This window comes from Microcaecilia unicolor, chromosome 8 (assembly GCF_901765095.1).
Source record: "Microcaecilia unicolor chromosome 8, aMicUni1.1, whole genome shotgun sequence".
In the NCBI taxonomy this organism is placed as follows: Eukaryota; Metazoa; Chordata; class Amphibia; order Gymnophiona; family Siphonopidae; genus Microcaecilia; species Microcaecilia unicolor.
This window is the reverse complement of record NC_044038.1, coordinates 69068047-69083336: the sequence shown is the minus strand read 5'-3', so window position 1 is coordinate 69083336 and position 15290 is coordinate 69068047. Positions and strand designations below refer to the sequence as shown.

Sequence of the window (15290 nt, the reverse complement as noted above, 5' to 3'; positions counted from 1 at the left end):
CAATAGTGGAATGTGACACATATGGACGGACACACCTCCTCACCCAGCTGTCGAAACTGCCTAGGCAGCCACATGAGGGCCCCCAACGGCGTGGACCCCAAAGAGTGTTGCTCCAGGTGCACCCATTGTCGATCAGGGTATTCTTGGTACCATTCAATGGCAGCTCTTCCCTGACTAGCCCTATAGTACCAATTAAGGTTAGGGACCCCCATCCCCCCCCTTTTCTTGTCTTGATAAAGCAACTTACGAGCTAGCCTCGGACGCTTGCCTGCCCAGACGAAGCGCATTACTGAATCCTGTAAGGAAGCAAGGAATCGCCTGGGCATCATCACAGGCAGGGCCTGAAATAAATAAAGCAGCCGCAGCAACACGTTCATCTTGACGATGGCTATCCGCCCGAACCAGGAAAATTCCTGATCCCCCCATTTTTCCAAATCTCCCCTTATCCTGCTAGCCAGCCCTTTATAATTAGCTACAAATACCTCTGACAAATCTGTTGTTATATTTACCCCTAAATATTTAATGCTCTTGGTTGCCCACCGGAAAGGCGCCAACGCTTTCATGGAAGAAACTACTTCTGCCGGGAGTGTCACATTCAAAGCTTCTGACTTGCTCATATTAACTTTAAATCCCGACACTGCAGAATACTCCTCTATGTGATTCAACAAGGCAGGGACCGTAGTCACTGGGCGAGTAATATACAACAGGATATCATCTGCAAAAAGGGCCATCTTATGCGTAGTCTCTGCCACTCGAGCTCCTGAAATGCCCACATCAGACCGCACCCGGGCGGCGAAGGGCTCCATAACCATGGCGAACAATAGCGGTGAAAGCGGGCAGCCCTGTCTTGTCCCCCTATGCAACGCAAACAGAGCGGAGTTACTTCCATTCACCCTGACACAAGCCTTGGGTTCCGCATAAAATGCCCTAATCCAACTTCGAAAGTGTGCACCAAAGCCCATAACCTCTAGGACCTTATACATAAAAGGCCAGTGGACTCTATCAAAGGCCTTCTCAGCATCTAAGCCGAGAAGGCACCATGGTTTCTGACTTCTTTTTGCAAAGAACATAAGGTCCAATGTACGCCGAATATTATCTATGGCCTTACGATGGGCCACAAAGCCCACTTGGTCAGGGTGAATAAGAGTCGGCATGAGAGGTCCAAGTCTATTAGCTAATACCTTAGCCAGTATTTTTACGTCTGCGTTCAAAACCGAAATGGGTCGGTATGAGCCGCATTCCGCTAGATCTTTATCGGGTTTGGGCAATACCGCGATCCATGCCTCCATCATAGAGGAAGGCAGAGCACCCTCCCCTCCCACCTGGTTAAAAAGATCAGCAAGCAACGGCGCCAAGTCAGGGGCAAACTTTTTATAGAATTCATTGGGCAATCCATCCAGCCCAGGGGACTTGCTGGAGGGCAAACCTCTAATAGCCTCCTGCACCTCAAGCGGGGTAACCGGTTCCTCAAGCTGGTCCCTATGCCGACCCGCCAGAGGCGCAAGTGGGCAGTTCGCCAAATAGTCCTCGATAGATTCCATAGAGGGGTGAATCTCCTGATCATATAGTGTGGTATAAAATTCCACAAAGCGGTTACGAATCTGCTCAGAGGTAAACAGCACTTCGCCACTCTCATTTCTCACCTGCTTCACCATGCGGTCTACCTTCTGCCTACGTAGCTTAGTAGCAAGGAGCCGACCCGCCTTATTAGAGAACTCATACGTTCCCACTCTATGCCTGTCCCGTGTCCAACTCAGCTGCTCTGAGTAGATAGAATCTAACTTCATCCGTTCCCCACTCAGTTGTTGAAGGGTATGGGGAGATCGGTCTACTTTATGTTGGCTCTCCAATTGGCGTATCCGCTCCAGACAACCGGCTATTTGACTCCTACGTACCCTAGCACGCTTACTGGCTACCTGCAGGAAGTAACCCCGCGAAACCGCTTTCATAGCATCCCAGACAATGGACAGGGGTGGTCCTGATTGTCTATTCAGCTCCAGGTACTCCTGCAACATAATGCGATAACCCCCCTCCACCTCCGGGTCAAGAAGCAAACTAGTGTTTAAAGTCCATCTCCTTTCTTTGGGTTCAGCCCGCAGGGTGGGCAATGTCCTCCCTCTGAATTTTAAAAGTCATCTTACCTTGTCGGGGTTACGGCGGCAGCAGCGGTGAAAAGCATGAAAGCTGGGCGCTTAGTTCAGTCTTCCCTTCTCTCTCAGCTCTGGTCCAGAGCTGAGAGAGAGAGAAGGGAAGACTGAACTGAGCACTGAGCCTGCACGCTTTTCACCGCTGCTGCTGTAACCCCAACAAGGTAAGATGATGACTTTTAAAATTTGGAGGGAGGGGGCATGGAACTTGAAGGGAGGGAGGAGGGACAAAGGGAACTTCCGGTGGGTGAAATATTGGGGGTGCTCGAGCACCCATGGAGTCGGCGCCTATGGCTGTATGACTGCCAAGTAGGAGACCTTAGCAGAATTTCTAAAAATGAAGCAGACTGGATGGGCCAAGTTAGCCCTTTTCTGCCATCATCTGCTGTGTTACTGTTGTGGGATGGAAGTTTAATTTTCTTTATCAGCTTTTACAAATATGCATCTCTGCTCTGTTTTCTTTGTATTTTGATTCAGTACAGGATGAAATGCATTTCTGTGACTCTTTCTCCAGTGTTGCACTACATTCAGTCTGGCTTGTTGAGGGTTCTTCAGTTTATCTGCATATTTTGTTTCTAGTTTGTAGTCCCTTATTTTTTCTCTGGTTTGCATGTGGAATAGAGATCGTGTTCTGCTGGTGAATATAAATCGATAACTTCCCAGCTCATTGTATTTTTCAGCCTGCCAATAAGAGATCTATTTGATATTCTCAGGTACCTTGCATTTGCAGGGCTGCTTTTTCATAGGTATTGGGAATTAGTACTGTTTTGATATGGTAATCAGCAAGGTTTTGTGTTACTTTCTCTGTGTCACTCTTTTTCTATATGACACTTCTTTCTTCCTGTGTGTGTCATTTCTACTGGAGGGGAGATGCACCAAGTAAGCACAAGTTCCACCTATGCCTATATGTGACCCAGTTGTAAATGCATGCCGAATGTGACCCATTTTCGGTAGCTCCTAACTTTCTTTTTTTTTTTTGCAGGTGTCAGTGTAATGGACATGCAGACACCTGTAGTGAGAGTGATGGCACAGGCTGCCCATGTCAGAATAACACGGAAACAGGGAACTGCCAAAATAGTGTGCAGAGTGACAAGAAGGACTGTTACAAATACCAGGTATCTAGGAAAGGGGGGGAGGGTTATAGGGTCAAGAGTGCAGAAGAGCAAAAAAGAATGATACAAGTAGAGGGAGGGAGGCATGGGGGACATAGAGAAGAGAGAAGGATTTAGGGGGGGGGGGGGGGGCAGCAAGGTTCTTTTACATGTTACTAGCTTGGCCCAGCATTGACTACACGTAGGTGAGAACTGTATCTGAATCAGGATTTTAACATGTTCTTTTTGTCTCTTGGATAGTGCGCAAAGTGTAAGGACTCGTTCCATGGGAATCCTGTCAATGGGCAGCAGTGCTATCGCCTCATCTCAGTGGAGCAGGAATATTGTTTTGATCCAACCTCACAAAATAACTGCTTCCATGAGCCCAACATCCAGAATTTGCCAATGGGCCGCACTGTCTTCTTTGGGGTCCAGCCCAAATTCACCAATGTGGATATTCGTATTACCGTGGATGTGACCTTTGGGGCTGTTGATATCTTTATCTCCACATCCTATGAGACTTTCAGCGTGGATGTGGACAAAGTGACAGGGGTGCACACAGTGCGGATTCTGCAGCGCCACTCAGAGAGGGATGAGGCAGGCGGTGCCATGCCACGCAATGCTACCAGCCGACCAACCACAGAGCGTCAGAGAGTGGAGCGCATACGGGATGAGAGGACCACAGGGCTGATCACCTATATCACAGTGAGCAACCAGCAGACCGTGCTCATAGTTCGAGATGTGAAGGACCGTGTGGTGATTACCTATCCACATGAATTACACGCGCTAAAATCTAGTCGCTTCTACATTCTACTCTTGGGTGCAGGTGGCAGGAGCAGTGCCAATGCTAGTGAATCCCAGGGACTGCTTTTCTTCCGCCAGGACCAGGCACACATTGACCTCTTTGTCTTTTTTTCTGTCTTCTTTTCCTGCTTCTTCCTCTTCCTCTCTGTCTGTGTCCTACTCTGGAAGGTTAAGCAGTTCCTAGACCTTCGCCGAGAGCAGCGCAGGCACCTCCAGGAGATGACCAAAATGGCTAGCCGGCCCTTTGCTAAACTCACTGTATACATGGAGCCGGATACAGATCTTGTGTACTTGCCGTCCCGTGGCAGGTTGCTGCCTCGACTCCGGCAGGATGTCTCCTACCATCATCACCATTTTCGACGCTCGGAGCCCCTTCTGTCACACCTCATGGGCTTTTCATACACTAATTTCCGAGTGGGGCCCATCACCCTGGAGCCCACGGACGATGGCATGGCAGGTGTGGCCACAGTGTTCTTCCAGCTGCCAGGAGGCATGCAAGCACCCAACCGGGCTTGCTTAGGCTCCGCTCTTGTCACATTGCGCCACAACTTGCAGGACTATTGCAGTGGAGGCAATGGAGGTGGCCATAGTGGGAGTAGTTCCAGGAAGGGCCTGCTGAGTCATGAAAACCTCACCAGCATGTCATCATGAAAGGTGGGCTGCGTGTTGCAGGAGAAGGTGGTAGTTTGCCCCTGTTCTTCATGGAACCAGGTGTCTGTGGCGTGGGACACTGACAATTCCAGACTGTTGCTACATATATATTTATTTATTTATTTGACTCTTGGAAGAAGAGTACAATTATGCCTTGACATCACTAACTGCCCCTTGTTTTGGAGATTAGAACGAGGGTGCGGTAACCCTTAGGTCCCTTCTTGGAAGGTGAAGGGGGGAAGATCCAAAAGGGCATGGATGTGGAAATTACTTCAGTAGCAGCAGCTGCCTCCATTACATCTTTAGATACTGTTTGGCTGATTTCCTGCTGTCACTGGTGTTTGCATCCATACTGTAACTAGAACTTTTCTTGAATTAAAACCTTCTGTGCTGACATTACTTGAGCATTCTCCGAGGACAAGCAGGCTGCTTGTTCTCACTGATGGGTGACGTCCACGGCAGCCCCTCCAATCGGAATCTTCACTAGCAAAGTCCTTTGCTAGCCCTCGCGCGCCCGCGCGCACCGCGCATGCGCGGCCGTCTTCCCGCCCGAAACCGGCTTGAGCCGGCCAGTCTTCTTTTGTCCGCACTCGGTACGGTCGTGTTTTCGCCGTGTCGAGCCCCGGAAAGTCGACCTCGCGCGTCCTTTGTCTTCGACGTGTTGTTTTTTCTTCGGAAAATCTTTCAAAATTGTTGGAAAGTGCTCCGGAAGCCCCCTCGGGTTTCGTTTTCCCCTTCCCGTATTTTCAGACTTTGCCCCGGTAAGTTTTCTTTCGTCGTCGGGGTAGGCCTCTTTTCGGCCTCGGTCGAGATTTTTCTCCCTCAAAGTTTTGGTGCTCATTTTCGTCATTTCGGATTTTGATTTCGCCGGCGTGATTTTTCCGCCCATGACATCGAAGCCTTCCAGCGGCTTCAAGAAGTGCACCCAGTGCGCCCGGGTTATCTCGTTCACTGACAGGCACGCGTCGTGTCTTCAGTGTCTGGGGGCCGAGCACCGCCCTCAGGCCTGTAGTCTGTGTTCCCTTTTGCAAAAGCGGACTCAGGTAGCGAGATTGGCCCAGTGGAACGTTTTGTTCTCGGGCTCTTCGTCGGCATCGGCACCGGGGGTATCGAGTGCATCGACGTCTTCAGCGTCCAGAGCTTCATCCTCGGCCGCCAGTGCATCGAGTGCATCGAGGCATCGGCCCTCTGCATCGGCGCCGAGACATCGGATAGCTGCATCGACGTCGGTGGTACCGGGACCTCGTCTGCTGATGTCGTCGGACGGTGGTGCATCGTCGGGAGTGCAGGTGAGGGCTGTCCATTCCCCTGCTGGTGGCGGTGAGCCTTCGGGTGGGTCTCCCCCTACCCTGAGGGCTCCTGCGGTACAGCCCCCCCCGAGATCGACCTCCTTCGGCCTCGGCCCCGAGGAAGCGACGGCTGGATTCTACGTCCTCCTCGTCGGTACCGGGAAGCTCCGGTGACATGCTTCGTTCCAAGAAATCGAAGAAGCATCGTCACCGGTCCCCTTCCCGTGTCGGTACCGAGAGCTCTGGGTCGCCGAGGGAGTCGGCACCCAGTAGGCATAGGCACCGAGAGGACCGCTCACCCTCTGTTCAGGAGGTGTCGATGCGCTCCACTCTGGACAGCCCGGAACAGCCTCCACGCCCGGAACAGGTTCTGACGTCGACGCCTGCATCGACTTCCATGCCTTTCTCCGCAGCCGCTCTGAACGAGAGCCTCCGGGCTGTTCTCCCAGAGATCCTGGGAGAGCTGTTGCGCCCTACCCCTCCGGTACCGGCGGTGCTTGCGCCACCGGTACCGTCGAGCGTGGCGCCGGCTGGTCCATCGCCCGAGGTGAGGTCCCCGGCGTCGGTGCCGCGTGCGGTGCCGGCTGCCGTCGCCTCCCAGGAAGGCTCCCCGACTACGTCGGCGGAGGGAGCTTCGCCGATGCGGACGAGGGAGTCTACCTCTCGACGCCCCCATCGTGGACGTGGCTCCACGGAGTCGAGTCGGGCACGGTTGCAGACACAGGTCCGTGAACTTGTGTCTGACACCGAGGGTGAGGCCTCGTGGGAAGAGGAAGAGGACCCCAGATATTTCTCTGACGAGGAGTCTGAGGGTCTTCCTTCCGATCCCACTCCCTCTCCTGAAAGACAGCTTTCTCCTCCTGAGAGTCTGTCTTTCGCTTCCTTTGTCCGGGAGATGTCTACGGCCATCCCCTTCCCGGTGGTTGTGGAGGACGAGCCCAGGGTTGAAATGTTTGAGCTCCTGGACTATCCTTCTCCACCTAAGGAAGCGTCCACTGTTCCCTTGCACCATGTCCTAAAAAAGACATTGCTTGCGAACTGGACAAAACCCTTAACTAATCCCCACATCCCCAAGAAGATCGAGTCCCAGTACCGGATCCATGGGGACCCAGATCTGATGCGCACTCAGTTGCCTCATGATTCTGGAGTTGTGGATCTGGCCCTAAAGAAGGCTAAGAGTTCTAGGGAGCATGCTTCGGCGCCCCCGGGCAAGGACTCTAGAACCTTAGACTCCTTTGGGAGGAAGGCCTACCATTCTTCTATGCTCGTGGCCAAAATTCAGTCTTACCAGCTCTACACGAGCATACACATGCGGAACAATGTGCGGCAGTTGGCGGGCTTGGTTGATGCTCTCCCCCCTGAGCAAGCCAAGCCTTTTCAGGAGGTGGTCAGGCAGCTGAAGGCGTGCAGAAAATTCCTGGCCAGAGGGGTGTATGACACCTTTGATGTTGCGTCCAGGGCCGCTGCTCAAGGTGTGGTGATGCGCAGGCTCTCATGGCTGCGTGCCTCCAACCTGGAGAATAGAATCCAGCAGCGGATTGCGGACTCGCCTTGCCGTGCGGATAACATTTTTGGAGAGAAAGTCGAGCAGGTGGTAGAGCAGCTCCACCAGCGGGACACCGCATTCGACAAGTTCTCCCGCCGGCAGCCTTCAGCCTCTACCTCTACAGGTAGAAGATTTTTTTGGGGAAGGAAGACTGTTCCCTACTCTTCTGGCAAGCGTAGGTACAATCCTCCTTCTCGACAGCCTGCGGCCCAGGCTAAGCCCCAGCGCGCTCGCTCTCGTCAGCAGCGTGCGACTCAGCAAGGCCCCTCGGCTCCCCAGCAAAAGCAAGGGGCGAGCTTTTGACTGGCTCCAGCAGAGCATAGCCGACATCCAAGTGTCAGTGCCGGGCGACCTGCCAGTCGGAGGGAGGTTGAAAGCTTTTCACCAAAGGTGGCCTCTCATAACCTCCGATCAGTGGGTTCTCCAAATAGTCCGGCAAGGATACACCCTCAATTTGGCCTCGAAACCTCCAAATTGTCCACCGGGAGCTCAGTCTTACAGCTTCCAGCACAAGCAGGTACTTGCAGAGGAACTCTCTGCCCTTCTCAGCACCAATGCGGTCAAGCCCGTGCCATCCGGGCAAGAAGGGCTGGGATTCTATTCCAGGTACTTCCTTGTGGAAAAGAAAACAGGGGGGATGCGTCCCATCCTAGACCTAAGGGCCCTGAACAAATATCTGGTCAAAGAAAAGTTCAGGATGCTTTCCCTGGGCACCCTACTTCCCATGATTCAGGAAAACGATTGGCTATGCTCTCTGGACTTGAAGGATGCCTACACACACATCCCGATACTGCCAGCTCACAGACAGTATCTGCGATTTCAGCTGGGCACACGTCACTTCCAGTACTGTGTGCTACCCTTTGGGCTCGCCTCTGCGCCCAGGGTGTTCACAAAGTGCTTGGCTGTAGTAGCAGCAGCACTTCGCAGGCTGGGGGTGCACGTGTTCCCATATCTCGACGATTGGCTGGTGAAGAACACGTCCGAGGCAGGAGCCCTGCAGTCCATGCAGATGACTATTCGCCTCCTGGAGCTACTGGGGTTTGTGATAAATTACCCAAAGTCCCATCTTCTCCCGGCACAGAGACTCGAATTCATAGGAGCTCTGCTGGATTCTCGGACGGCTCGCGCCTATCTCCCAGAGGCGAGAGCCAACAACTTGTTGTCCCTCGTCTCGCGGGTGCCAGCGTCCCAGCAGATCACAGCTCGGCAGATGTTGAGATTGCTGGGCCACATGGCCTCCACAGTTCATGTGACTCCCATGGCCCGCCTTCACATGAGATCGGCCCAATGGACCCTAGCTTCCCAGTGGTTTCAGGCTGCTGGGGATCTAGAAGACGTGATCCACCTGTCCACGAGTTTTCTCGAATCCCTGTATTGGTGGACGATTTGGTCCAATTTGACTCTGGGACGTCCTTTCCAAATTCCTCAGCCACAAAAAGTGCTGACCACGGATGCGTCTCTCCTGGGATGGGAAGTTCATGTCGATGGGCTTCACACCCAAGGAAGCTGGTCCCTCCAGGAACGCGATCTACAGATCAATCTTCTGGAGTTGCGAGCGATCTGGAACGCTCTGAAGGCTTTCAGAGATCGGCTGTCCCACCAAATTATCCAAATTCAGACAGACAACCAGGTTGCCATGTACTACGTCAACAAGCAGGGAGGCACCGGATCTCGCCCCCTGTGTCAGGAAGCCGTCAGCATGTGGCTCTGGGCTCGCCGTCACGGCATGGTGCTCCAAGCCACATATCTGGCAGGCGTAAACAACAGTCTGGCCGACAGACTGAGCAGGATTATGCAACCTCACGAGTGGTCGCTCAACTCCCGAGTGGTGCGCCAGATCTTCCAAGCGTGGGGCACCCCCTTGGTGGATCTCTTCGCATCGCGAGCAAACCACAAAGTCCCTCAGTTCTGTTCCAGGCTTCAGGCCCACGGCAGACTGGCATCGGATGCCTTCCTCCTGGATTGGGGGGAGGGCCTGCTGTATGCTTATCCTCCCATTCCTCTGGTGGGGAAGACTTTGTTGAAACTCAAGCAAGACCGAGGCACCATGATTCTGATTGCTCCTTTTTGGCCGCGTCAGATCTGGTTCCCTCTTCTTCTGGAGTTATCCTCCGAAGAACCGTGGAGATTGGAGTGTTTTCCGACCCTCATCACGGAGGACGAAGGGGCTCTTCTGCATCCCAGCCTCCGGTCCCTGGCTCTCACGGCCTGGATGTTGAGAGCGTAGACTTTGCCTCTTTGGGTCTGTCAGAGGGTGTCTCCCGCATCTTGCTTGCTTCCAGGAAAGATTCCACTAAGAGGAGTTATTTCTTTCTATGGAGGAGGTTTGCCGTCTGGTGTGACAGCAAGGCCCTAGATCCTCGCTCTTGTCCTACACAGACCCTGCTTGAATACCTTCTGCACTTGTCTGAGTCTGGTCTCAAGACCAACTCTGTAAGGGTTCACCTTAGTGCAATCAGTGCATACCATTACCATGTGGAAGGTAAGCCGATCTCGGGACAGCCTTTAGTTGTTCGCTTCATGAGAGGTTTGCTTTTGTCAAAGCCCCCTGTCAAGCCTCCTACAGTGTCATGGGATCTCAATGTCGTTCTCACCCAGCTGATGAAACCTCCTTTTGAGCCACTGAACTCCTGCCATCTGAAGTACTTGACCTGGAAGGTCATTTTCTTGGTGGCAGTTACTTCAGCTCGTAGAGTCAGTGAGCTTCAGGCCCTGGTAGCCCAGGCCCCTTACACCAAATTTCATCATAACAGAGTAGTCCTCCGCACGCACCCTAAGTTCTTGCCAAAGGTCGTGTCGGAGTTCCATCTGAACCAGTCAATTGTCTTGCCAACATTCTTTCCCCGTCCTCATTCCTGCCCTGCTGAACGTCAGCTGCACACATTGGACTGCAAGAGAGCATTGGCCTTCTATCTGGAGCGGACACAGCCCAACAGACAGTCCGCCCAATTGTTTGTTTCTTTTGATCCCAATAGGAGGGGAGTGGCTGTGGGGAAACGCACCATATCCAATTGGCTAGCAGATTGCATTTCCTTCACTTACGCCCAGGCGGGGCTGGCTCTTGAGGGTCATGTCACGGCTCATAATGTTAGAGCCATGGCTGCGTCGGTAGCCCACTTGAAGTCAGCCTCCATTGAAGAAATTTGCAAAGCTGCGACGTGGTCTTCGGTCCACACATTCACATCTCATTACTGCCTGCAGCAGGATACCCGACGCGACAGTCGGTTCGGGCAGTCAGTTCTTCAGAACCTGTTTGGGCTTTAGGATCCAACTCCACCCCCCGAGGGCCCTGTTTGTTCTGTTCCAGGCTGCACTCTCAGTTAGTTGGTAAATTTTTTAGGTCAATCTCAGTTATGTCCTCGCCGTTGCGAGGCCCAATTGACCATGGTTGTTGTTTTGAGTGAGCCTGGGGGCTAGGGATACCCCATCAGTGAGAACAAGCAGCCTGCTTGTCCTCGGAGAAAGCGAATGCTACATACCTGTAGAAGGTATTCTCCGAGGACAGCAGGCTGATTGTTCTCACAAACCCGCCCGCCTCCCCTTTGGAGTTGTGTCTTCCCTTCTCTTGTTTTGCTACATATGGGACTGGCCGGCTCAAGCCGGTTTCGGGCGGGAAGACGGCCGCGCATGCGCGGTGCGCGCGAGGGCTAGCAAAGGACTTTGCTAGTGAAGATTCCGATTGGAGGGGCTGCCGTGGACGTCACCCATCAGTGAGAACAATCAGCCTGCTGTCCTCGGAGAATACCTTCTACAGGTATGTAGCATTCGCTATGTAGGGGCTCTGAGCATAGGCTCTCCTGGAGAAGAAACAAGATGTGCTTTTCTGGATCTACCAGTGGCAGCCCCTGTAGTTGGGGTTAGGAAGTGTGAGAGTTGCCTCTGTTACCCTCCCTTGTATGGAACAAAACCTCTCCTCCTCTTCCTCCTCCCTTGGTGCTGTAGGCAGATGAGAAAGAGGAGCAGGTAAGCAGTAGAAATCCTCAAGGGAGAAGGATTTGCTGTAGTAGTTTCCTCTTCTCCTGGAGCAGTTACAGTGCTGAGACTGTTTGCTAATAGCTTAGAGTTACTGACTGATGCCATGATTTCAGGTCAAGCTTGTCCAGTCCTGGTTTTACCTTTTCTTGTATGCACGAGAGAGTTATTTTTGCATTTTTCTTGCAACGATAAATCCATGCATGCAGTAGTGGTAAAATCAGGACAGCTCAGTCCGTTCTGGTATAGGGAGCGTTTGTGGACAGTTCTGGAATTGTGTATTGTGGGTGCAAATGAGTTTGGGGTAAGCTGCTTTTCTCTAGTATGAACCATCATGAGTAGCCATGCCCAGTTATACGGGTATGTTATGTCAGGCACTACTTGGGGAGGGAGGAAATGGGCCTTGCTGGGTCTCTATATCCAGTGGTTCCAAAATATATGTTTAGTGACCCGCAGCTAGCTGAGTTTTCAGGATATTCACGGTGAATATGCATGGGATGTGTATATCAGTTGTATAGCAGGCACATTTCATTGCAAATATCCTGAAAACCCAACCTTAGGGGACCCTGAGGCATGTTGTTTTTAAAGACTAGTTCTGGGACAGTCTGCACTGTCCAACAGCAGCTGCATTACTGCTTCTAGTGATTCCTGCTGTGTTCAGATCACATCCATTATCACTGTTGCGGTGTGGCTGAATCAGTCTAAGACTTTGAAAGCCCATCCTGGAAATTTCTCTTCAAAAATCATGCTCCTTTAGTCTGATATTTTGTACAGCTCCAGCCTTTCTCTGATAGACTGTTGTTGTTTTTTTTTAATTTAAATTGTGTTGAATTTGTTCAACCATTTCAACATACAGAAATATGAGATGCATCAAATGTAAATAAAGGTCAACTTTTCATCCCATTGTAGTTCTTAAACTTTTTTTTTTTTAAGTAACCACTGTGGATATAAAGTCCAACAAGAGTTTCAGAGTAACATGTTCATTTACAATCAATCAATCAATCAATGCATGCTAATTATGTCAATATGCACTGTTTGCCTTGGGGCTTATTTTATGCAGTGAGCCCTGTGGCAAATGACATGTGTTAATAGAATTAACAAGCATTTTTAGTGAATGACCCCTCAAAGATGAAGAGTAAAGGAGAATGAAAGAAAGGATAGAGACACCACCCTAAGGGGGCCTATGCAGTCCACCAACCAGTATTTCTCGGCAAATGGAGGTTGCTTTTGCTTATCCATTTACAGTTGGATACTGTTCTGGAGGGATTTTGAGGATTAGTATTTCTAGTGGGTCTGAGACATCTAGACAAGAGGGCATGGAAAATCTACAGTGATCCTGGTGTCCCTGGGTGCAGAACTCTGTGATTCTGGGTCCCTCTCCCTCTGCCAATACCCCCTCTCAAGTTTGTCCAGTTGGGGCAGTGGAAAGTCAGGGGGTTTTGTTGCTGTGTTTACTCCTTCCTCCTCCTCAGTCTTTGGAAGAAGTGAATTGCTCCAGAGCTGCTGTTAAAAGTATTTTTGTTTGTTTGTTTTTTTTAATTAACGACAAGAGCAACAGATTGAAATCTACAGATGTGAAGGGTGGGGGGACCCTACATGGCAGTTTATGAGGTAAGTCAGGCTGATCTGAATCAGGGGAGCCTCAAAGGATGATCAGTCAGGTGAAGTGTAGCTGGCGGCATACAGCCATTTTGAGGGGCACATTTCTGACAGCAGCAATGCTGGAGAGACAGCATGCGGCAGCAGGATTGTGAAGCATCAGAGGCGAATGTTACCTGGTACTGAAAAAGTCATGTGTCACCATTTTGCTTGCCTGAGTCCTGGCAGGTGAGAGCCAACCTGAATTAACTCCTGTGAGGGCTCAGAGGCATGAGGACACTTATGGCTCAGTTAAGGCACCAGGTCCTATGCAGGTTCCTGTTTTTACTGGAATTTATTTTGTTCCACTAGGGATTCTGCTTAAACAGGGCCTGAAAGGGTGCTTTCTAGGACAAGGACAAACTTCTGGCCCACAGCCACATGAAGGGCCATTGGCTTCAGGGAGGATCCTCTAGAAGACCTTGAGGATGAAGTGGCCCTGGCATCTGGGGATTTCCAGGGATTTGGTAGAACCCCAAAATGATCCACTAAAGAAGGGACAGATCCTAGTATGAGAAGATACCACCATGGTAGAGATCTTTCAGAGGGATGAGTTGTCATCCCTCATTGTACAATGCCTGGTGGCATTAAAGATTTATGAGGACAATCTAAGGATCCCAGGGCTGCCAAGGATCCACTGCTGGAAGGATTCAGAGGCTGTCAAAGGCCTTCCCGCTCCATAGAGCAGTCAAGGGCATGATTACAGTGGAATGGGATACTCCTGACACTGGTCTGAAGGTTGTCAGGTCCATGGCCAAGTTGTACGTAGTTCTCATGGAAGAAAAGGATAGTTGCAACCTAGAATGAATGCCTAATTTGACTGTGACCAAGAAGACAACCATACCAGTTGAGAAAGGAACAACAAAGATCCTCAGGACTGTTGGATGGAGGCACTGTTGACATATACATTCTGGCCTTTCAGGCAGCTTTGTGCAAGGGTTATGTGGCAAAATGTTCTTACAATGGACTCAACATTTACTGAAATGTACTTTGACTGCTTTAGTGAAGATTTTTCTGTTTGAAATTGGAATCTGCCTTTTTTGACTGAAGAACATTGCTGTGGTAGTCACAGCTTGTTGCCTCCTTTGGCTAAGAAACTGGACATAGCATTGAAAGTGAGGCTCAATAAGCTTCCCTTTAGGGAGAAACTACTATTTGTAGAGGAGTTAGAGAAGCTGGTGAAAGACTTGGGTGAGTCTAAGGTCCTGAGGCTCCTGGAAGATAGGTTGTGTGGTACTAGTCATTTCAATTATACTAGGACATATTTTGCCCCAGGAAGATCACAGCAGACTAAGTTCCTATCAAAGATTTCAGTCCTTTTGAGCTGCTTGAAAAGGAGGTAGAGAAAGGGGGCTACAGGGGGTCTTTCCAAGCCCCATCCTTTGCAATGAGGACTTGGGGGGTCTGTATTCTGGCACAGCCAATGGATGGGTGCTTAATGCATTTTTAGCAGTAATGGGCCATATTGCCTTGGTTCAGTGGGTTTTTGAGCTTATTCATGAGGGCTATGTGCTCAAGCTGGTGCAGTCTCTTTCCAGTGCTTTCATGGAGTGCCATTGCTTCTCTCTGAAAATGCAGATGGTCAGACAAATCTTAGAGAGGCTGTAGTTTGTGTCCCTGCAGAGAAACAGAAGCTTGAGAGGGTTATGTTGTAGACCCAGAGAAAGAGGACATGTTAAGAAAAATCTTAGACTTGAAGCAGATCAACAAGGCATTCCAAGTTGTAAGGTTCTGTATGGAAACACTTCATTCTGTCATAGTAACAGTGCAGCAGAGGGAATTTCTAGCATCCTTGAACATCACCGTAGCCTACCTGCGTATGATGGTTTGGTACACCAGAGGTATTTGCATTTCTCAATCCTAGGAAAGCATTTCCAGTTTCAGGCCCTGCCTTTTGGGTTAGTCATGGTATCGAGAATCTTTTCTGAGGTGAGGGTAGCTGTGTGTAGAAGAAGGGGATACTGGTGCACTTGTATCGCGATGACTGGTTGATTTGAGCAAAGTCCTACTAGGAGACTAAGGTGGTGATGCTTCAAGTGGTTTGTCTGTTGCAGGATCATCCTTTGCTAAGAGTAGCTTTGCCCTAGCTCAGTCGCTGGAGTACTTGGGTATGCTCTTTGATATGCAGCAAGGCATGGTGTTCTTAATGGAG

The 15290-nt window shown here is 50.8% G+C and overlaps 1 protein-coding gene across 1 annotated transcript in view; it reads left to right on the top strand.

Annotated features, from left to right (window-relative positions):
* The window catches only part of MEGF8 (multiple EGF like domains 8), a 223616-nt gene extending 218522 nt beyond the window's left edge, over window positions 1–5094 (top strand). Inside the window, 2 exon segments of the mRNA XM_030213349.1 lie at window positions 3130–3262; window positions 3500–5094. Coding sequence (XP_030069209.1) covers window positions 3130–3262; window positions 3500–4693 — 1327 coding nt within the window. The 3' untranslated portion in view covers window positions 4694–5094.
* Window positions 5095–15290: the final 10196 nt, after the last annotated feature.